Source organism: Malania oleifera, chromosome 1 (genome assembly GCF_029873635.1).
Source record: "Malania oleifera isolate guangnan ecotype guangnan chromosome 1, ASM2987363v1, whole genome shotgun sequence".
NCBI classification, from domain to species: Eukaryota; Viridiplantae; Streptophyta; class Magnoliopsida; order Santalales; family Ximeniaceae; genus Malania; species Malania oleifera.
The window spans coordinates 98867850-98890378 of NC_080417.1; the positions used below are offsets into that span (position 1 = coordinate 98867850).

The following is a 22529-nucleotide window of genomic DNA, read 5'->3' on the forward strand; positions in this document are numbered from 1 at the left end:
TATCTTGTGTTACCTTTGTTGATGGATTCACTACTGCAGTCAAGGGAATTGGGACTATAAATCTCACTTCTTATATTTCTCTTCCTTCGGTTTTATATATTCTCAAATTTCTTTTCAATCTTGTGTCGGTTAGCAGAATTACTAAATCCATGAATTGTTCAGTGACATTCTTCCTTGATTCTGTGGTTATTTAGGATTTGAAGACGAGGAAGACGATTGGCGGAGGGCATGAAGCTAGTGGACTCTATCCCTTTGAGTTGCTATCTCCTTTTACCACCTGTAGCACTGCTGCTGCCACATCTTTCCAAATAATGTCGCCTAGGTCATCCTTCATTGGAAAAGTTAAAATGTCTCGTACCTAGCTTGAGTTTTGTGTCTAGCATCGATTGAGAGTCTTGTCAGTTGGGAAAACAACATATTGTTTCTTTCGCTTCGTGAGTCAATAATCGAGCTGCAAGCCCTTTTATGTTAGTTCATTCAGATGTCTAGGGGTCTTAGTAGGGTTGTGTCCAAGTTGGGTTTTAGGTACTTTGTAACCTTTGTGGATGATTATTCAAGAATGACTTGGGTATATTTAATAAAAGGTCGTTTTGAGTTACGTAATGTATTTTGTGCTTTTTGTTCTGAAATAAGCACTTAACTTGGTTTGCTAATTTGAATATTTCAAAGTGATAATGCTAAAGAGTTTTTCATTGCACAATTCACAACTTATATGATTCAGTTTGTTGTAGCTTATCAATCATCCTATGCTCACACTCAACAAGAAAAAAGGGGTTGTAGAGCAGAAAATTAGTCATCTTCTTGAAAATACTCACACCTTACTTTATCAAATGCATGTACCTAAAGTGGTTTGGAGTGATGTTGTACTCACTGCTTGTTATCTGATCAAAAGAATGCTTTGTCCTTAGTGGTAAAATTCCTTACTCCAGTCTCTTTCCTAATTCACCTTTATTTTCTATTCCTCCTTGTATATTTGGGTAGGGGTGTGCAATTGGCCGGTTTGTCCAATTCGGTCAATTAACTGAATTAACTGAAAATATTTGGTTAACTATCCATCATAATTGAACCGATTGAAGTGTCCTTCTTACCCAACCCTTACCTGACTGAATGAATTTTTGGTTAATTTGGTTAACTGAATTTAACTGAACCAAATTACAATTAATTACGAGGGAAAAAAAATATGATTGTATGCTTTAAAAAAAATCAACTTTTAACAACATGAGACTCTGAGTCTAAGAGGCGCTCAGGTGACAACCACAACGAGGGCTAGGGCGACAGTCACGGGCTCACGGTGAGGACTAGGGCAATGGCATGGCGATTAGTGACAGCTATGACGACGGCTAGGGGCCAAAGGTGAGGTGACTCGATGTCTCTACTCGATCTTGAAGCCAATTAGTTGAACGATGGGATGGAAGTTTGGATTTGGAGTAGGGGTGAGCAGTGAGCACAATGGATTGATGGAGTGGTCGTTGAAGTTTGGATTTGAAGGGCTGAAGGTTGGCTGGTAGGTGTGGTCGTTGACTCGCTGGAGGGCGAAGGCCGGTTGGTTGGTGATTGGCGTGGAGGCTCGCTAGAGTTGGATGCTTGGACATTGGAGCATGGAGAGCCTGGACTCTGGAGGCTTGAAGTCTCGATTCTTGAAGACTCGATGGAGTGATGGACGCTGGTCACTAGTCGCTGGACGACTGGGAAGTTGTAATGGCTGAATGGGAAGTTGGGAACCCTAATTCCCAAGGGCAAAGTGTGGAACTGGAATTGTGGAATCATTGGAGTGGACTTAGTGGAGTGCTGAGTGTGGAGTGTACCGTGAAACCCTAATTATAAATTATATAATTTATTTTTAATTATTAATTAATTATATAATTCGGTTAAATTGGTTAACCGAAATTTCATTTCTCCATAACCAAACCGAAAACTAAATAACCGATTTTACCCAAATATAAAATTGAACCGAACCGGACCGAATTAAAATTAAACTAAACCAAACCAACCAAATTTGGTCTGTTATTTTGGTTAATTCAATTTTCACCAAATTATGCACACTCCTATATTTGGGTGTGTGTCCTTTGTTCATCAACTAGCTCCTGGGGTGGTTAAGTTGGATCCTTGTGCTATAAAATATGTCTTCCTAGGCTATTTATATACTCAAAAGGGATTTCGTTGTTATGATCCTATTCTGCATCACTTCTTTGTTTCTTCTGATGTTACCTTCTTTGAGTCTACACCTTATTAGACCTTGTCATTGAGCACTTCTAAGCTCAATGAGTCTCTTCCTTTGCCTAATCTTCTAGATTCTACATTGCTGTCCTTGCCCAACCAACCATCTGAGTCTCCATGTAGTTCGAGTCCTTATCATCGTCTTGATCATCCTAATTTGCAGGTGTATTTATGATGGCGGCTCTAAGGAAGAGAGTCCCATCTAGCTTCTACTACCATGCCTTTGGTTTCCTCGTCTGATGATCGTACTTCCCATGATGTTGATCTTGCTATTGTTGTTTAGAAAGGTGAACACACATGTACTCAACACCCCATTTCCAACCATGTTTCTATGACTTCTTATCACCCTCCTATTATTGTTTTGTTACTGTTCTATCATCTACTACCCTTCCTAGATTTGTTTCAGAAGCCTTAGCCCATTCTGGGTGAAGGGATGTTATGGTTGAAGAGATGAATGCTTTACATGATAATGGTACTTGGGACATGGTACCTTTTCCTCCTGACAAGTATGTGGTTGGTTGTCACTGGGTTTGCACCGTGAAAGTCAACCTTGATGGTTCTATGGCTTGTCTAAAGGTCCATCTTGTTGCTAAGGTATACACTTAGTACGTTTGTTCTTCTCCTTGGCTACTACTTGTCACTAGCCTCTGCATTAGCTAGATGTGGAAAATGTCTTCTTTCATGGTGTACTTGAGTAGGAGGTTTATATGGAGCAACCACCTGGGTTTGTTACTCAGGGAGTGTCAGGTTTAGTGTGTCGGCTCAAGAAGGCTTTATATGGTTTAAAACAGTCTCCCAAAGCATGGTTTGGTTGCTTTAGTGTTGTAGTACTTGAGTTTGGTCTTTGACGGTGTGCTGTGGATCATTTCGTGTTTTATCATCATACTTCATCGGGTAGGATCCTTCTTGTTGTTTATGTGGATGATATTGTTATTATAGGTGATGATGATAAGGGTATTCAGAGTCTCAAACTTCTCCTACAAACTAAGTTTCAGACTAAAGATTTGGGACCGTTGAAATACTTCTTGGGTATAGAAATATCTAGATCTCGTATCAGAATTGTTGTGTCACGGAGGAAGTATGTTCTTGATCTATTGAATGAAACTAGCTTATTGGGATCCCAACCGGTTGATACACCCATTGGTCCTAACAAGTTGATGCCGGATATGGGTGATTTGCTACCTAATCTTCGACAATACCGGAGACTTGTTGGAATGTTGAATTATCTTACAGTCACTCGGTTGGATATATTTTTTGCAACAAGTGTTGTGAATCAATTTCTAGATTCTCTAAGGACAATTCATTGGGATGCAATAATTTGCATCTTGAGATATCTCAAAGGTGCACTTGGGAGAGGTTTTTTATATCGTAATCAGGGTCACACTTATATCCATGGATATATAGATGCAGATTGGGTTGGATTGTCTTCCGATCGGAGATCCACCACCGGGTATTGTATCTTGGTTGGTGGTAATTTGGTTTCTTGGAATAGTATGAAACAAGTTGTGGTGACAAGGTCAAGTTTTGAATCAGAATATAGAGCTATAGCTAACACTGCTTGTGAACTTGTCTGGTTGAGGGGAATGTTGGAAGAATTGGGTTTTTTGCATTCTCAGCCTATGAAGTTGATGTGTGACAATCAAGCTGTTTTTATATTGCCTCCATCCCAGTCTTTCATGAGTGGATGAAGCACATTGAAGTTGATTGCCACTTTGTTCGGGAGAAACTTGTGCAAAAGCTCATTACAACCGCTTCTATGACGTCGAACATGCAGCTTACTGATTTGTTTAGCAAAGCGTTGGGGGGGAGGTGCTCGTCTTAAATTCATTTGTAACGAGCTAGGAGCATAGCTCCAACTTAAGGGGTAGTGCTAGAGGTTATTTATGTCTTTTAGTATTATTATTATTGAGTGTATTAGTATGTTAATTAATGAGAGTTAGTAAGGGTATTATTGTCATTAGAATGTGTTTAATTTGTATTATAAATAGAGGGAGAGACCTATGTTCAAGTTAGGTCATTCATTTTAATCAAATCTTAATAGGAACCTTCCAGGGTCTCTCAACCCCTTTTTTTATTGGGATAGAATTGTTTTTTTATGGCATCTTTTTTTGGTCTATTCATTTGGATATTTTTAGGGTTAGGGTTTGTTGCTGCCTGGTCTTCAAAGGGAATAGAAGGTAGCTCTATTGTAATTTTTTTTTTTTTGTCGCTATTTATTTTTTGGAGGACATCTTGTTCTTTTATTATTTGTTCCTTGCTTGTCGAAAAAAACATATTTGTTGTAAGTTTGGATGCTTAGACAAACATGGGGTTCTTGTTGAAGCTGGCAAAGGTTTTTAAACAACTCATGCATCTGATCAGAAGAGATGTTGGTGTGACTAGAGGTAGGAATTTTAAAATTTAGTAAACTTCTTTTTGGTCATGCTATTTAGGAACCTTAGTGGACATTCCTTGTCCTGTAACTAGGTAAAGTTGCATGGTTCTAGGTGCATTATATTGCGAGTTTGTTTCAGTAGTTAGAACTTAGAAGATCCAATAAATAGGAGTCGAATGATGATTACTTTTGTTGCTTAATTGACCAGTCTTTTGCGGTTGTTGTACTTCATTATTTGGCCAAATTCACATTTGATACTGTAAAGGATCCAACCAAGACATGCTCAGGTATGGACTCATTATGGTCATCCATCTTTAAAAAATGGATTGTGTTGGAAAAGAGGGAGAAGAGAGGTGAAAGATTTCTTGCAACTTGAGAACCCGAGTCAAAGTTAGGTAACAGGTAGTACATCAGCAGGATAATGGTATCCTCATAATATGTAGTACACAGTAACATAAAACACGATAACCTGTAGTATCCCCCCCTCTCTCAAGCTGGAGTGTATATTTCATGCGCTCTTAGCTTGTTACAAGTGAATTATCCTTGTGAACCCCAAGGACTTAGTAAACAAATTAGCCTATTGATGTTCAGACTTCACTTTAATCTTGTGAACCCCAAGGACTTAGTAAACAAATTAGCCGATTGATATTCAGACTTCACATGACTAGTTGTAATGAGCTTTTGCACAAGTTTTTCCTGAAACAAAATGACAATCAATTTCAAAACGGGGATACCACATTTATGAGTGCCTGAACCCTGTGATTGGACTGATTCAATCTCAGGCTGCCAAGGCTTGGACTGTCATCTTTTCCCTCTGTTTTTGCATTTCAAGAATATTTGTATTTATAGGTTGCACAATATTCAACTTCAGTATGTGCTTCAGCTCAGCGAAGTATTTGGTGACACTTTTGTCTCCTTGCCTTAACCAAAATACTCCCAGAAAGATCACACACACGAGTCAGATTACTAGGATGTAGTAGTTTGACATAATCTCATATCTCCTTAGCAGTACTAAAGTGCATGCGCATTCTAGTGATCTTGAGGTTCTATGGAGTTTCAAAACTGAGAAAGAATCAGTGTATTTTTTGACTCATACTTCCTTATTCATGAAGGCTCGATTGGAAGTATTCAAACTTACCTGGGCCAGTCAAATAGATCATGACTGCCTTAGACTGCTGCAATTAGTTGTCACGAGTCAGCTTTTCTGTTGTAATTTGTCACAATGAATGGGCTCATTGTGAATTTATGGATTCTATCACCACAACATAGTTGACAGCAACATGTGCTCTATATTATTGACAATCACAACCTGCAAATAGCAAATAGGCGGGGACAAATGATTCACATGAACATACAGGGTTAAATCAATCTGTTGTGAATGAACACAACCGTACACAATGACAACTTCTGGACGAAAAATAGGGCTGGCCAAACACACCCATTTTTGCTGGGAAGAAATTGTCTCTTTTATTGGTCTGGGAGAAGATTCAACATTTGGCTTCTCTTTGGTGTGTGGGTAATGGGAACTTTAGGGGGATGTGTTCTTATGTTCAGCATAATTGGCTCTCCTTATTGAATTGATAGAGCGTGCTGATTTTTTGGGTTGTTTCTAGTGTTCCTTTCATTTTGTCTTTCATTATTTTCCTGGGGTTACCCAGAATTTTGAAAGGAGTTGCTTTACTCTCTCCTTCTTTTACTTCTATCAATGAAATTCTTTTGCTATGTGAAAAAAAGAAGAGTTAGTTGACTTTAAAAACATTGATCTATGTGTCCATATAAGGAGAATGGACAAAACTGAGTGAAAATCTTGGGTGGAGGGATTTCATGCTTTGGTATGTAGTATTGGCGTGATGGTGAACAGGGCAAGGGTGCATCCACCAGATGCAGGGAGAGATTTCTGAGGTCAGCAGATTGGTGCCCTCTGAAGACTGCAGTGGTATTGGGAGAATAAACCATTAAACCCTGAACTATTTCCGATGAGAGATGCTGTAGGGAGAAGGGTTTTTGACAACAATTCTGACAACGGAAATGCTAAAATGAGGTGTCACAATGCTGTTTAGAGTTTGGGCATTATAAATCCTGTGCATGACAGTGACAGCTTTAGGGTGTAAGAATTTTTGCTTTGATACTATTTTAGAAAAAGAGGAGGAGAGAAGGATTTATTGTAATTTGAGGTGTACATCAACAAAACAATACTACCATCATGAACATGTAGTAACATGTACTGTAACACATGGTAACCAGGATCCAGTTTCTAATGCCTCTGAGATCTTAGGGCTGCAAGTTTAAGAGATTTGTTCCTTTTTTGTAGGCATATGTTATTGAATCTCGATGCATGCATCACACGACATAGACTATGGGCTTTATTGGTAATTGAAATGCCATACATTTTCATTTTTATTCTAGACATTAATTTTTTTTCCCAAGATTATATAGTTTATGAAGATATTGGACCACTGGTAGATAACTAGCTTGTTTTCTGTTCTATAAAAAAGAAAAAGAACAAAAAAAACTAGCTTGTTTTCAGTATACCTGCAAAGATGATTTTGTTGGAACTTTTAGCTGCGAATTTTTGATCTTGGACATTGTGTCATCGTGTTGGAAAGACTTACTGTAGAATGCAGACATTAATATAAACTTATTCTTTTTCCCTATTCCAAGAATTAAATATATGTGGTATTCCAAATTAATAACCAACTTTGGTTCATTTTTATATTCCTTATGATTGTTAAAATATTTCTGTGTGCCTGTGTGTGCATGCACATTTGATTTTAGGAGATAAACTTAAACCTTGTTTCATTTGGGCAATTTTCAGCAAGTGGGGCGGTCTCTTTTTTGCCTTGGGTTGCTTATACGCTATGGTAATTCTTTGATGAATGCCTCCAGCTCCAGTAACAAAAATTTAGATGTTATATGCTGTCTCAGCTTGTTTAAGAAATATCTCCGTGTGGAGGATTTTGTTATAAAAGTTAGATCTTTGCAGGTAAGCCCTTTTCTGCTCTTCTTATATTTTTGGCCTTATGTTTGATCCAATGTTATGATGTACTCGTGTTGTTTTAATTTCTACAGGCATTGGGTTTTGTTTTAATTGCAAGACCGGAATATATGTTGGAAAAAGATATTGGGAAAATATTAGAGGCAACACTGTCTTCCGATTGTGATTGTCGTCTTAAGGTATTGATTTCTTTTCTTTTTCCATATGTTGTTTCTCTTGAGTTCTTAAACTGAAATGGTTTTATTTTTTTATTTTTATGTTTTTGGCCAGATGCAAGCATTGCAAAACATGTATGAATATCTTCTTGATGCTGAAGTTCAAATGGGAATTGAAATGGCTAGTGACAATGATGTTCATTATTCGGTAGAAGGTGGCCGCAGTGTGCCTGTTGCTGCAGGTGCTGGTGATACTAACATCTGTGGTGGAATAGTTCAGTTGTATTGGGATCGTATCTTGGGGAGATGTTTGGATGTCAATGATCAAGTTCGTCAGTCTGCCCTTAAGGTGAGAACTTGGTGATTCAGTTTCTGTTTGTATTAAACCTGTAAGCGTGCATTATCTTTGAACTTCTGGCTATTGGGTTGAATAGCTTGGCTGTCACTCAAATCCTGGGAACTTGATAAATTTTTAAAACTTAAAATAAATGAGTGCTAGTTGCTAACATATATCTTCCTAATAACTCATGGTTAGCGTTTCTCACCCTCCCTTACAATTCCCGTCCCATTTCTCTGCAGAAAAAATGGAAAAGAAAGAGTTAAAGATCCCAAGGAAGCTCCATTTCTAATGCTTCTCATATTCATGAATATGAATCCTTTGATTTATCATCTTCTGTTTGCTTTAGTCTTTTGTTTCTTGCTATGTTGATGCCTGCAGATTGTGGAAATTGTGCTACGTCAAGGTCTTGTTCACCCTATTACTTGTGTACCATATCTTATAGCACTTGAAACAGATACCCAGGAGGTGAACTCAAAGTTGGCTCATCATTTGCTGATGAATATGAATGAGAAGTACTCTCCAAAACATTGTCAAATTTTTTGGTACCATATTATTGTGATTATACCAACTAGTAAATACTTCTATTTATTTACTTTTCAGGTATCCCACTTTTTTTGAAAGTCGTTTGGGTGATGGTCTTCAGATGTCTTTTATCTTTATACAGTCTTTGAGTAGCACTCCTGAAAATGCAAACCAAAAGTCCCAATCCAAAATAATTGGAAATATAAAAGGAAAAGCAGATGGAGCCTCATTCTCTTTTGCAAGGCTTGGAGTGTCTCGAATCTACAAACTCATTCGTGGAAACCGTGTTTCTAGGAACAAATTTATGTCCTCGGTTGTTCGTAAATTTGATTCTCCAAGCTGGAATGATTTAGTAATTCCATTTCTGATGTGAGTTGATGCCAGTCCTAATGCTTTTGGCTATACCTCTTGGGTATATTGACTTTAAAGTTGGTTCCATTTTCACAGGTACTGTGTAGAAATACTTGCCTTGCTCCCTTTCACATCACCTGATGAGCCTCTTTATTTGATTTATGCCATAAATCGAGTTATCCAAGTTAGGGCAGGACCACTTGAGGCTAACATGAAAGCCTGGAGCTCACACCAACTACAGAGACATTCACAAAATGTATCTCATGAAAATGGAAACATTCAACAGGAGGTGTCTGCTCGTAGTATTAATTACACAGTTCCAGTTGATGCGAATGGGACAGTACAACAGTCAGTGGGTGAGCCTATGTCTAATTACGCTACATCAGTGGATTCAAATATTCATCCTATGAGCTTAGATGGTTCTTGTGGTAACCTAAAAGATGATCTACAGAAAATCCAGGTACTCTCAACAATCCAGTACTCATAATTACATTGTTCACAAGAAAGAATGGTTGATTTTTTTACATGATACTTTCCCCTGCTACTGCCAGTCTGTGCTAGTTGATTTCAGACACATAAAATGTTGACATGAAATCCCTGTGGTGTTTTCTTCTTCCACTATTGTTACAAGTACCTCCTAGGATCTTGTAGTTTGTTCATCGTAATGCCTTTATATGGACTTGCATATGTTTTTGGGATTCCTTGATCTTTATTCACTCAGTTCTATAGAATCTGTTTGGAACTAAGAAAGCATAAAGGAAGGAAAATATGAAGTAATGCAGAAATTTTTTTGGGGCTATCAAGAAAAATGTGAAAGAAAATAAAATAAATAGTAACTCAAATGAGCAAAAATTTTATTTAAAATAGTAAAAATGAATATAATTTTTGTTCCTTACAAAACTAACCTTTCATTTTCCTTCATTTTTAAATCTTATTTGAATGAATTTTTATTCTTATTGGTATTTGAGATATAGAGAAAAATACAATAGGAAAAAAAAAACGATTCCCTTTTCTTTCTCTAACAAAATCCTTGATCCATACTGTTTTTTTTTTTCAAAAATAGGAAAAGATGAAATATCATTAAATGTGAAATACTGTACAAAAGGACTGCAAGAAATCCTCCTAGGAAGATAAAAGAGCAGAGAAGAAAAAATTAAAATCGAAGTAACATAGTTCCATTCAAATTGTAAATCTGAAAATACACCTCCTTAAAGCACCCTGCTGCAAATGGACATCATGAGGTCAAATACTGAGTCCTATCCTAGAGCAAAGGCCAAGACATATTCTTCCTTGTAAAGATGCTTGCATTACTCCCCAAGAAAATGCCCCACAAAACAGCAAAAACCCACACTTGCACAAAGCCAAACCATCTCTTCTCCTATGATAACCTGTAAAGGAAATAGCCGACAAATCCTCCATGGAATGTGGGCAAGCTCAGCTCTCCCCCAAATTCATTCAAATCCTCCATGAAAAAAGAGCAATGCAGAAAGAGATGAGAAGCAAATTCTGAACTGTGAAAACAAATAGGGCACACACCTGGACGTAAAGCCTTGGAAAGCCTCCTACTTTGCAACAAATTGTTGATGCTAACTTCACTAAATAAATTCCTTAATCTCTAAGGGGACTTTGGCCTTCCAAATGCTAGCATGAAGCTCAGAGGGCACATTTTACTGAATGAATTGATCAAAGAAGGATTTACTGGAAAAATCTCCTGATGAATGTAGATTCCACAGCTGAGAGTACTTTTTGGAAGGGTGGAAAGCCTTGAGCAGACTCAACAAGGCTGATAGTTCTCCACCTCCCTATCATTGAGAGACCTACAAAAATAAAATCCCCAAGAGAAGTTATCCCCATTAATGACAAATTAAGAGGAAATAACACCATTGTGCAATGAGGATAGTCAGAGAACAGGAAAAGAAAAGAAAAGCACATAATCAACCAGCCAAATATATTCCCAAAGATGAATTTGAGACACATTCCCTACAAAAAATTTAGTAAAAGGAATAAAAAGAGAATGAAGCAACAAAATATGGAATCAAGGACTCTCAGAGGAACATATTATCCATATTTGCATCCCACCTGGTTTCCTATGTGCCAAATTTACTTTTAATAACTTTGTACCCAAGAGAATGCTCCTTTAAGGGAGACCACCATTGCCATTTACCCATCAGACCCATGCTTTTAAGCTCGTTTCGAAGACCCAAACCCCCTCTTCCTTGAGAACCTACAAACCGCCTCCCAACCATGGTCTTAAATTTCCATGAAATTGTCGAAATTTCCATTGAAATTTCCGGTTTTCGTGGCAGTTGATTTCCGTATTGCATAATTTCCATTGAAATCTCAACGAATCATCCTGAAACTTATCGAAATCTCTAAATTTCAGCGAAATTTGTCGAAGTTTTAAATATACAAAGAAATTTCCTTGAAATTCAAATAAGAGATTTAGGAGTGAAGTGAAATTTCTCTCTCAATTTATTTTATTTATTTTTATCGAAACAAAATATTATTACAAATGCTTTTGAAATTATATGAAAAAATAAACTTACAACAACATTTTATTTAACCATTTGCCTAAATTATCATTATTTATATAATAAATAATATTTAAATAATTTATGAATTTCATTTGTATTTGCTGAATATGTTTACTGTACATTATCTTACAAATATGTTTGATACACAAACTATATTATGACTTTTCCACCTCATACACAACATAGATGTATTTAACTTGTAATATATTAGCCCTTAAACTTACATTATTATGTTTGTTAACCATTTTTAAAGTTTCACAAAGAATTCCATGCCTTACTATTGATTTCCATTATTTTTTCAAATTGAAATTGAAATGGAAATTTCCGTCAAAATTTTCATACTTTTGGAGCTTCCAAATTTGAGTCGAAATCGAAATTCAAGACCTTGCTCCCAACTAACCAAGTAATCCGTCTTTGCCCCAATTCTAGACCAAACAAAACCTCTTATGATTTTTAACAGTCTCCTAGCTACCATACTGGGACTCCAAAGATGGGCCATAAGTAATGAGGGCAGGATACTAGAGAGACAAAGCCTAAACAAGGATAGTGTTGGGACTCCAAAGATGGATAGAAAGTAATGAGGGAGGGATACTAGAGAGACGAGCCTGAATGAGGATAATGTGATCACCTAGAGGAAACGAATCTTGTTGTCTAACACATCTTGAAGCCCTACACTGTCACTTAGGTTCTCCATTAATATTGTCAGGAAAAGAAGCATTAAACAAGCATCCCCCCTAGCCTGCTACCTCCCTGGAGCCCTGTCTAGCCATAATCTCATTCAGAAAATTCCATGCACTGGATCATAAACCTTTTCAAAATCCAGTTTAAACACAATTCCCCGCTCTTTTTTCCTACTTACATCCTCAATAACCTTGTTAGCTACCAAAATAGCACCCACAATCTGCCTAGCGACACAAGCACTTTGAGCCTGAGAAATAGTTTCTCTGATCTCTAAAACTCTGCCTATCAGCAAGTACCTCGGCAGTAATTTTATACAAACTTTTAGCCAGACTGATAATAGGCTGACAACCCATAAGTGATCTGCTTATGTGATGTAGGACAAGAAGTAAGACCTTGGGAAGATCCTTGCTGGAAAAGAATTAAGAAGAGTTGGGTTAAGGATTGTGGGGTTAAGTTAGTAGTTTATGTGTGTTTTAGTGTTAATTAGTATATGGTTATGTGTATTTGAGGGTTGTTTGTAATATATGTGTAAAATAGGGGTATTTTTGTAATGCAATGTAGTTTTAGGGTTTATATGTAATTTATTTAAAGAGGCTTTCTTATAAATAGTGTGTGAAAGCCATGATGTAGGCAGTTATTGATAAATGTGAATTGAATTGCACCACCACCACACACAACCCCCCCCCCCCCCCCCCCCCCCCCCCGCGGGGGGTATCTCCTCCCTGCCCCTGCATTAGAGCCCAACCACGATCTCTTTCTTCCATTTTAATTTTGCCATCTTTTCTTTTCAATCTTTTTCTTCCCCCCTCTTCTTCTTTTCTTCCTTTCCCCCACTGTTCTGCAACTTGTATCTCCCTCTGCTGCAACTTCTTCTTTCCTTCTCCTCTTCTGTTCTGTAACTTCTCCCTCCCTCCCTTCTGCTGCTTCTTCTTCTTTCCTTCTCCTCTTCTGTTCTGTAACTTCTCCCTCCCGCCCTTCTGCTGCTTCTTCTCCTCCTCCTCTTCTTCTTTCACTCTCCTTTGTTTTGTAACTTCTACTCCCTCTCTGCTGCTGCTTTTCCTTTCTTCTATTCTTGTTCTCTGGTTTTCTGTTCTGATCTCCTGCTTTGTCCCTAATCCTTTGCTGCCCAGCAGCCTTTTGTCCCATTGCTTTTTCTCTGTTTCTCTTCTCCTTCTCTTCTTCCTTTTCCCTTTAATTCTCTCCCAACGCTCTCTCACATCTGAATTCTGTGGCTGTCTCTTGGCAGTTTCTGTCCAGCAACTCCTCCAACCTCCCATCTTCTTTTTTTCTCTCCCACAACCCCCCCCTCTCTCTCTCTCTCTCTCTCTCTCTCTCTCTCTATGAATTTTAGCTGAATCCCCATTTCTTCAAACACCACTTTCAGCTATCATCCTGCAACACCTCGCACACCATCAAAGACAGAACACCCTGATGCCCCTTCCCTATAATTTCATCACCTTCTGATCAACGAAACAGGCTCAGCCATCGGCTTTCAAGAATCCCTAGTGTCTTATGTTTTTCTCATCACACCACCACTACTACTGTGCTCCCCACCCACTGATCTGCAGTCGCCTGAAGTTTCATTGCTGGAATCTCGCTGCCCATGATTCACACACCCCAGGCGCTGGTGAAGCACATAAGAAAGTCTCCCAGAGTCTTCTGCAATTTTCTGTCTCATGAGAAATTGCCTGCAGCCATGATATTTTGAGTTTCACCACAATAATTTGATCTGCAGCTTGATATTTTGATTGTGGGCACAATATATTGTAGCCAAGCGTGATAATTTGGCATGAAACCCTAGAAATTGTCACTGCTAACATCAAAAATCAAGTTTTGTTACTGTAATTTGTGAATTTTTTTTGTGAAATTGTTTCATTTCAGCAGGACAACCAATATCAAGTTGAATTAAATATAGTTTTTGAGATATTGGGGGTAAAGCTTCTGGGATTTGTGTTAAAAGGCTGTTGGTGATATAAAGCTGCAGCATACATATATTATATGCATAAATTCAGCAACATGGTCACAAATTATAGACAAAGGAATGCCATTTATCGTACTTTGGGCACAATTTCAAGATCTCCAACACCTTTCTTAAATGCAGGGAAAAGGTTTGCAAAATTATTATCGATGAAAGATGTCCAACAAATGTGGTTTTCATAAAATGGAGTCACTCGAATGCAACTTTATTTGGAACCTCACCCGGAGCCTTATGAGATGTCTTGGGTTGATAACTCTATTGTACATGTTCATGAAAGATGTTTGGTTCTCATCCAAATGGGTGAATATTTGGCTAATGTTTGATGTGATATCCTACCTATGAAGATTGGCCAAGTATGCCGTGGTTTCCTTGGTTGGATAATTTAGGTGCAACTCATGGACATGAGAACACATGTCTTTAACTATAATGGGAAGAAAATCATTTTGAAGTCCGCTCTACCAATGAACCAAGACAAAGAATCAGTCATAATTACTCAGCTTGAAGACAACACAATGACGGAAATTAATGTGTTTGAAGACATCTAAAGTCCTTCAAACATTCCAATTGTTGAGTTTGTCAATCCCAATGTGCTTATTGATGCCAACTCTCAATTAAAGTCTATGATGCTGCCAAAGGATCGTGGCTTCTTGTATCACTCAAGCGTTGGCTTTCAAAGAAACCAAGTTTGCTTCTCCCTTTTGATCCTCCATTATCTCAAAATTTGAGGCTGAATTTTTTCTAGCTAGGGAAGAGTTGATGTAGGACAAGAAGTAAGACATTGGGAAGATCCTTGCTGTAAAATAGTTAAGAAGAGTTGGGTTAAGGAATTGTGGGGTTAAGTTAGTGTTTATTATGTGTGTTTAGTATTAATTAGTTTAGGATTATGTGTATTTGGGGGTTGTTTGTAGTATTTGTGTAAAGTAGGGTTATGCTTGTAATGTAATGTAGCTTTAGGGGTTTATGTGTAATTTATGTGAAGAGGCTTTCTTATAAATAGTGCACGAAAGCCATAATGCAGGCAGTTATTGATGAATGTGAATTGAAGTGAACGTGAGTCCCCCCCCCCCCTTGGTATTTCCTCTCTCCTCTATCCTCCCTTCCTATTCCTTCATCTCTTCTAATTTCTACATGGCTGTAGAACATTGATGCTGCCCCTGCATCATTATGCATCAAAATAATGAAGGTAGAGTTTATTCTGTTACCACCCCCCCCCCCCCCCCCCCCCAAAAAAAAGAAAAAGAAAAAGAAAAAACCCATTAAGTGGATCTTACTTAATATCTTCATTAAATCCACCATACTCTCATCCCAATAATCTTGAAAGAAAGCCTTATTAAATTCATGTGGACCTGTAGCCCTACGCTACCCTCATTTCGCTCTCTTTGAATGGCCTCTCCAACCAAATCACCTAACGTTAGGAAAAGGACTCCATTCCAAACCATCAAACATAGGCCTATGTTCATCCAAAAAAACTGTGATCTCATTAGCTATCAAACAACCCGTAAATTCCAATTCCAATTCCCTGATCAAATTCCTCATCTTTTCCTTAACCAATCTATGAAAAATATCTTGAGTTGCACTCACCCTCTCTAACCCATTGGAGTTTTTCCTTCTGCCTCAATCTTTTCATTTCCCAGAAAATCACCTCATCCAGCACATTTTTCAACATCCTCTTAACCTTCTCATTCTACGACAAACTCCTCCCTATTTCTTATCTAACAAATCAATCTCTCCTAGAGTACTAGACTTCTTAACCCTAATATTCCCAAGAAAACTTCTATATTACCCTTCTCCAGCACCTCCTGAGGCCTTTTGGGTTTTTTTTCGTAAACCTAAATCCTTCCCACCCCTTCTCAACATCCTCCCACCAAATGTTCAGAACCAAAGATTGAAAAGGCTGGTAATCAGGCTACATTCTTTCAAACTTGAATGAGTAGGGCCTGCAACAAATAAGGAAAATGGTCCAACATTGATCTAGACAGAACCCTCAAAATGATTGGGGAAGTCATCTTTCCACTGAATACAGAACGTAGACCTATCCAACCTGCTACTCTTTCCCCACACAACCCAAGGGAAAGGAGCATTATCCATAGATTTAACCCACACTACGTAATAAATTCATAAAAATTTAACACACTCAAGTAGTCCTACATCTCCCTTTCACTTAGAAAACCTCTCAGCATTGAAATCTTCCCCAAGACACCACCTAGGATGACAAAAGCCATACAATGCAAGTAACTCTTTCGACATATAAGACCAGAGAGCTGGCCTCATAGGACTAAAGAGTATAGACTGACACGATCCTCCATTGATCCCTACATCTAACTTCTATTAGCACTCGCAGAGGGAAAAACCTACAGAAGAACAAATAGAATGAATATCCCACACCATTAACACCCCCCAAACTGCCCCTTGCGAAGGAAGAACCTTCCATTCCTTACACCTTACCCTCCCAAGTACTCCAACTCCCTTGGCCCGCCCCACATCCACACACTCAAGTTTATTTCCTTGAGGAAAACAATATCAGGAGAACTTCTAATTTAAACTTCCTGGATCAGCACCCCCTCATCCCCTAAGCTCCTTGTGTTCCAAGTATTTAACTGCTTTAACACCCATAGCTTGGCCTCTAACCCCCTCAAATTAACAGACTTAGCTAATTTTTTAATTTATTTTTTGCGCCGCCTTCTTTTTTCTTTTATGTCCTAGGAGAAACTACACCTTTCAACTCTTGCCTTAAAAGGACTCACTAAATTAATTCCCAAATCCTTAAGGAGCTTTGTGAGTTGTCTGTCTCGCCCCCCAATAGGCTAATGGCTAGAACTCCTTGCTCTTTGAAGTCCTCAATCTGACACAGAAATTTCAGTATCTCTGAGCAAATTAGGACTGGGTAAAACACCTTTTTGGGGATCCGAGCCCCACTGAACCTCCAAGCTAGGATCATGCACATAATTGTCCTTATATCCTGAAGGAGGCTCAATGAAGACATCATTAGCACAACATTTAGGTAGTGTTTGGGAACATGGATTTTGGGGCTTGGATTTGGATTTGTGTGGATTAAGAAAAAAATCAACACCAGTTTATACTATGTTGTATCCAAATCCATGCAAATCAATATCCAAGCTCCAAATCCATGCTCCCAAATGCAGGGTTAGTATGAGAAACAATGGCCACAGGCCCCATTTCAATTAACTCTCCTGCTTGGTCATGTGGATTCTTCAAATGGGAAAACCAATCTGTACTTCTTCAGAGGAACTTCTAGGATCATCATCCCTCACTTCTAGCTGCGCCCAAACCGAAAGTATTCACCCAATTCCACTGAGCAATCTATGCCCCCTCAATTCTTGAAAGTGAATGTAAGATGAACATGCCCATCATCCCCATCACTCCTCCCCTCCCCCCTGCGGGGCGGCTCCAACACACCCCCCACGCAAAAGAAAAACAAAATTTAAACCCATGTCCATAGTAGTCAAAGGCCCAAGGCGCACTGGGGGGCAGAGGCTACTTGGAGCCGAGGCGCGAGGCAAAGGCTTCATGAGGCGCACAATTATTAAAGTTATGTACAATGCCTATTTGGTGAGTAATTGATACAAAAACACATCAATAGTTATATTAGAATTCAAAATGCCAAAATATTCAATAGTAATTATGACAACCAAGTACTAAGTTCCAAGTGAAACAAACATTGTTCAACATAAGTAATTATACATGCAAGATTTCAAGCTTCAAATTATATTTGAAATAAAATTGCCAGGCTGAAGGCTCAAAAGCATCTTCAATATCAAAAGAAAAGAGTACAATAAAACAGCAGCTAAATTCAGTAAAAAATGTTATATATTAATATATTTCAGAAGAATGTATAGTTTGTATATTGCATTTCCAAACAAATTACAAAACAGCAGCAAAATTAAGTAAAAAATGTTATATATTAATTATAAAGTATAGACTTGCATTAAACTACATAATTATTTACACATTATATAATATTAACTTAGAGGCTTAATGCAAGTTAATATTATAAGAAGCAGCAGCAGGCAGGAGGCAGCAGAACTGAAAAAGAAGAAGCAGAAGAACTGAAGAAGAATAAGAAGAAGAAGAAGTCTCACGAAGGCTCGAACCTCGATGACAAAGGGTTCATGTTTTGGAAAGCTCGAAGACGAACTCACAAAGGGCTCTTGCTGGTTGGAAGGCCTGAAGACGAAGAGCTCCTGCTGGTTCGAAGGGTCAAAGATGAAAGCCTCATGCTGTTTCAAACTTCGAAGGGTCGAAGACAAAGGGCTCCTGCTGGTTTCGTACTGCTTCGAAGGATAGATTGGTCGAAGACGAACTTCTTCTGCTGGTTTCGTGTTGCTTCGAAGATGAAGGGCTAGAGCTGGTGCAAGTCGAACTGTTGAAGGCTGGATTGCTAGAAGTGGGCTGGGGCTGGTTCGGGCTACGTTTTATTTCTTAACAGCTTCAAAAATTTCAAGGCGTGACTGACTGCGCCTGGAGAATCAGTGCGCCTACCTGTGCCTCTTGAAGGTTGCCTCGCCTGAAGAAGGATGAGGCGCTAGCTTGGTTGCCTCACTGCGCCTCGTGCCTAGGCGCGCCTCAGGCGTGCTTTTAGCTACTATGCTCATGTCTGACTCACCTAAACTCCACATGTCATCATTTGACTCCGAAAACATTTTCATTTCCCCTCAAAGGTTCCTCCACTTCCTGTTTTGTCTATCTCAGAGCAGCCTACAGAGAAGAAAAGCTCTGTCCAAGAACAGTAGGTTCTGAATCTTTGGAATATGTCTGATCATCTGAAGAAAACTCTTCCACAATCCCTATCGAAACCAATCCATCTGCTTCCTCTACCTTTTCACTCCCTTTGGCTCTTTTTTGACCCTGTAAACCCTTCCACTACCTGCTTACCCTTACGGACTCCTCTGCCTTAGACTCTCTAATCACCACCCTAATCACATTTGTTTCTCATTAGGGTGACCTATCCAACCCCTGTGACTCTTCACATTCAGTTTCCATGGCTTTTCCCTCCCCAGCCGCATCAACTTCAACTCTGAAGCCGCCTTAAGAATTCCCTCTTGGGCCTCTTGTGGCTGGATTATGAAGCTCTGGTGCGTCTTTTTTGCCAACCCAGGTGAGCGCTGTTTTACCGGCCCAGGTGCCAACATGGTCTATGGATTTCAGGTCCATGGCCCAAAATTGTGAGGCCTGTCATGTTTAAACTAATTAAATTTGAACTTCGAATTTTTACCTACAACACTGTTGTGTCACCACTTCTATTTGTGTATAAGCTGGAAACCAACCTTTTTTATTTTTATTTTTTATAATTGGGAACAAATCCCTGCTGTTGGGTGAAGAAAGATTTTGCAGGGGATCGTTGAATCCTTTTCTGGAAATTTCCGAAGAACATCGGTGTACGAGACATGCTAAAGTCTTTGCAGTGCACTGATTTTCCCACTCTCTAATCCCCAGTCTGTCCAGATTTCCACAACAAAGACCATACTCATCATCCATAGCCTCTTTTCCCCCCCATTGATAGATACTTCCTGCAAAGCCACAAGTAACATCAACCATCCTGAAGCCTTTACCCTTCTGGAAATCAAATAGTATGAGTTTGACTTCGACCTCTTCCTCTGAATCTCTACAGGCACAAGAACCATTCCCAATTAATTTGCAAGCAAGACCAGAAAATAAAAGCCTCCTTCAACCTCAGAAGCAATTCCAACTCCACTATACAATCTGCAAGGTCCAGACCAAAGCAAAACAAACTGCTGCAAGACACTTGGATTCCTCATTACTCAGTTCCTTAAAATATGAATGTCCGCCCAAGAATTCTGAAATGTGAATGGACCCTTATCAAATGTATCTAAATTAAACACCTTTCTGTCAGCTCTGAGAGAAACATGTGTGTGTGTGTGTATAAAATCTGCTCCAACCTGATGACAATTCCCAACTAAACACTTGCAAGTGTGACATGGAATATCAACCTCATTCTTGACCATCGTTAAAATATTGTCTTTGATAGATAACGGTTCATCTAATTATGCAATCAACAGTACCATAGTTCTGATGGAGTGGCTTGCAAGAAGATAGAGATGGGTCTGAGAATTATCACTGCAGTTGCATCATCACTGTGTCATGGCTCAATGCCAACTGAACTCCTATTGCTTATGACCCCTATTTTCTTGTGATTTGGTTAACCATCTATATGAATATGGAATTTGGGGTTTATTGCATGTTAGATAACTGTGAATATCTCCTTTTTAGGTTGTTTATCACTTCTTAGATTGAAAAAATAGATTTCTAATAGTTATTCATCTCTTAACAGGCTGACTGTCTTGCGGCTACAGCACTGCAACTCCTCCTGAAGCTAAAACGGCACCTGAAAATTGTTTATAGCCTAAATGATGCTAGGTGCCAGGTAATGCTTGTTTAAAATTGTCTCTGCTGTTATTCCATTTCATGGTACAGGAACATTAATTCAGTGTAGTCTTTAAACCTAATTTTATATTGTGTTTTGATACTTTGGCCAGGCTTTTTCTCCGAATGAACCCCTAAAACCTGGGGAGGTTCTCTCAAGGCAGAACATTCCCTTTAACATCAGTGACACACGTGTTAATTTGCCAACAACTTATGAAGAATTTATACAAAGATATCAGGTAGTGTGGGCATTGGTGCGAGGACCCATCTGTGTGTATTTGTGTGTGGCTCGCATGTGCATGTCCAACAACTTTTTGGACTTATATTTCCTGTTTCTTCCCTACTTTCAATAGCACAATCTGGTGGAACTCAGTAAGAGCAGGACACAAATTATTTAGTTGGAATCCCTCATGAGTTTTAAAAAATGAATTATAATTTTAAAACAAAAATCCAAATCTTTGATTCAAATTATCTTGATTCATCCCCCTGTGAGGGATTGCCAAAACATTTGACTCTTCACCCATTCCAATATGAAGGATTCATTAATCAAAGTATGTGAATTGCAAAGTTTGGATGTGTTAGTGGGTACATGTGGGCTTTCAGCCACATTGGATGTCTGAAAAGGGTTTGATCCATGTGGCCTCAACTCCACAGTTGGAGGCTATTTCTGTGATTCAAGTTGTGACTTTTGGGTTTGGGTATGACACCCTTAACTCTTGGTGAAGGATCACTCTCAAGTTTGGATGCACAGTATATATCAATGAACAAGGTCAATGCTATAAAAATGCCGATGATTTTTTGCTTGTTGCACTATGTGGAGCCCCTCCCAAATTTTCTCTATTTCTCTGTCCCTCTCAGTTATCCTGCAGTTGTATCACTTTAACTGTTCATCTCATCTGCAATAAAAGTTATGCTTTACATGTGAAAAGATGAAGTTGTAGTAGAAAGGCGCTTTGGTTGGTTAAATTGGGAGCTTGCTTGGCATGAGCTAAGCATCCAGTCACTAAATGGTTCTAATTACCCATGATTCTGTTGTTTTTATGGGACTGTCATGACTGAGTGGTCTCTGTAATGCGATGAGAACTTCAAATTGCAGGGGAAGGTCTTAGCACTACGGAATTTGCTGTAGCTTTAGTTGCTTCATTTCATCTTCCTTCTCATTGGCATGTCTCCTGTACAGGAATTTAAACATGCGTTGAAGGAAGACACAATTGACTACTCAACCTACACAGCAAACATCAAGAAGAAGCGTCCTCCCCCAAAAAGAGTTGGGAAGTCTGGCGGCCGCGTGACTGGTGAAGGCGAAGATGACGATGACGATGATGAAGATTTTACAGCCGGCACCAGCTTCCAGCGGTTGAGTAATATTGGCAGGAAAGTCGGCATCACTAGAGCCAGCAGGCAACGAATGTAGTTGTAAGTAACTAATAGGTAGGCTAACATGTACATTAAATTGCTGAGAAGGGGAAAAACTTATTGAAAACAAAATATGAACAAGGAGATAGAAATCTAGAAAAGAGGAACGAAAGCAGAAGCCACAGGAGACCACTGGCTTTACTTAGGAGTGCTTTCTGTACCCATTTCCATTTTGTAATTCATTAGGCAATATAGTAATCGTGCATTCATTTTTTCACAAATGAGATTCAACTTTCTTAGGTCAGTAGTGTTCAATATATCAGAGGGGATCTTTTTGTTTTTTGGTAGTTATTCTGAAATATATGTGGAATTTAGAGATCTGTGTACATATAAAATATCACCCTCCAAGACAACTAAACGTGCCAAGATTGAGCTCTTTGTTCCCCATTCTAATGTATTTCTTCTTTCTTTTGGCTTAGTAATTTCCCCCACTTCTGTTACTGTATCCGTAGTTATGCTTTATCATTCACTTGTTAATGAGATTTGTAGCATAAAAAGATGGTTCAGCCTCTAGCAGGGGGTAAAAGTTTTCATTTTCTTTTTGGTTGTAGTTATTGGTTTTAT

At 38.7% G+C, this 22529-nt stretch overlaps 1 protein-coding gene across 3 annotated transcripts in view; it reads left to right on the plus strand.

Moving 5' to 3' along the window:
• LOC131153970 (sister chromatid cohesion protein SCC2) overlaps positions 1-22383 on the plus strand; it is a 60256-nt gene extending 37873 nt beyond the window's left edge. For 2 of the 3 annotated variants that reach the window (XM_058106417.1, XM_058106427.1), the window contains 9 exons: positions 7407-7574; positions 7661-7765; positions 7857-8090; positions 8460-8593; positions 8682-8972; positions 9051-9414; positions 20458-20550; positions 20663-20788; positions 21730-22383. In XM_058106417.1, coding sequence (XP_057962400.1) covers positions 7407-7574; positions 7661-7765; positions 7857-8090; positions 8460-8593; positions 8682-8972; positions 9051-9414; positions 20458-20550; positions 20663-20788; positions 21730-21963 — 1749 coding nt within the window. In that variant the 3' untranslated portion in view covers positions 21964-22383. The remainder of the gene's footprint in view (positions 1-7406; positions 7575-7660; positions 7766-7856; positions 8091-8459; positions 8594-8681; positions 8973-9050; positions 9415-20457; positions 20551-20662; positions 20789-21729) is intronic. The other variant, XM_058106422.1, reaches the window with a different exon arrangement.
• The last annotated feature ends 146 nt before the right edge of the window (positions 22384-22529 follow it).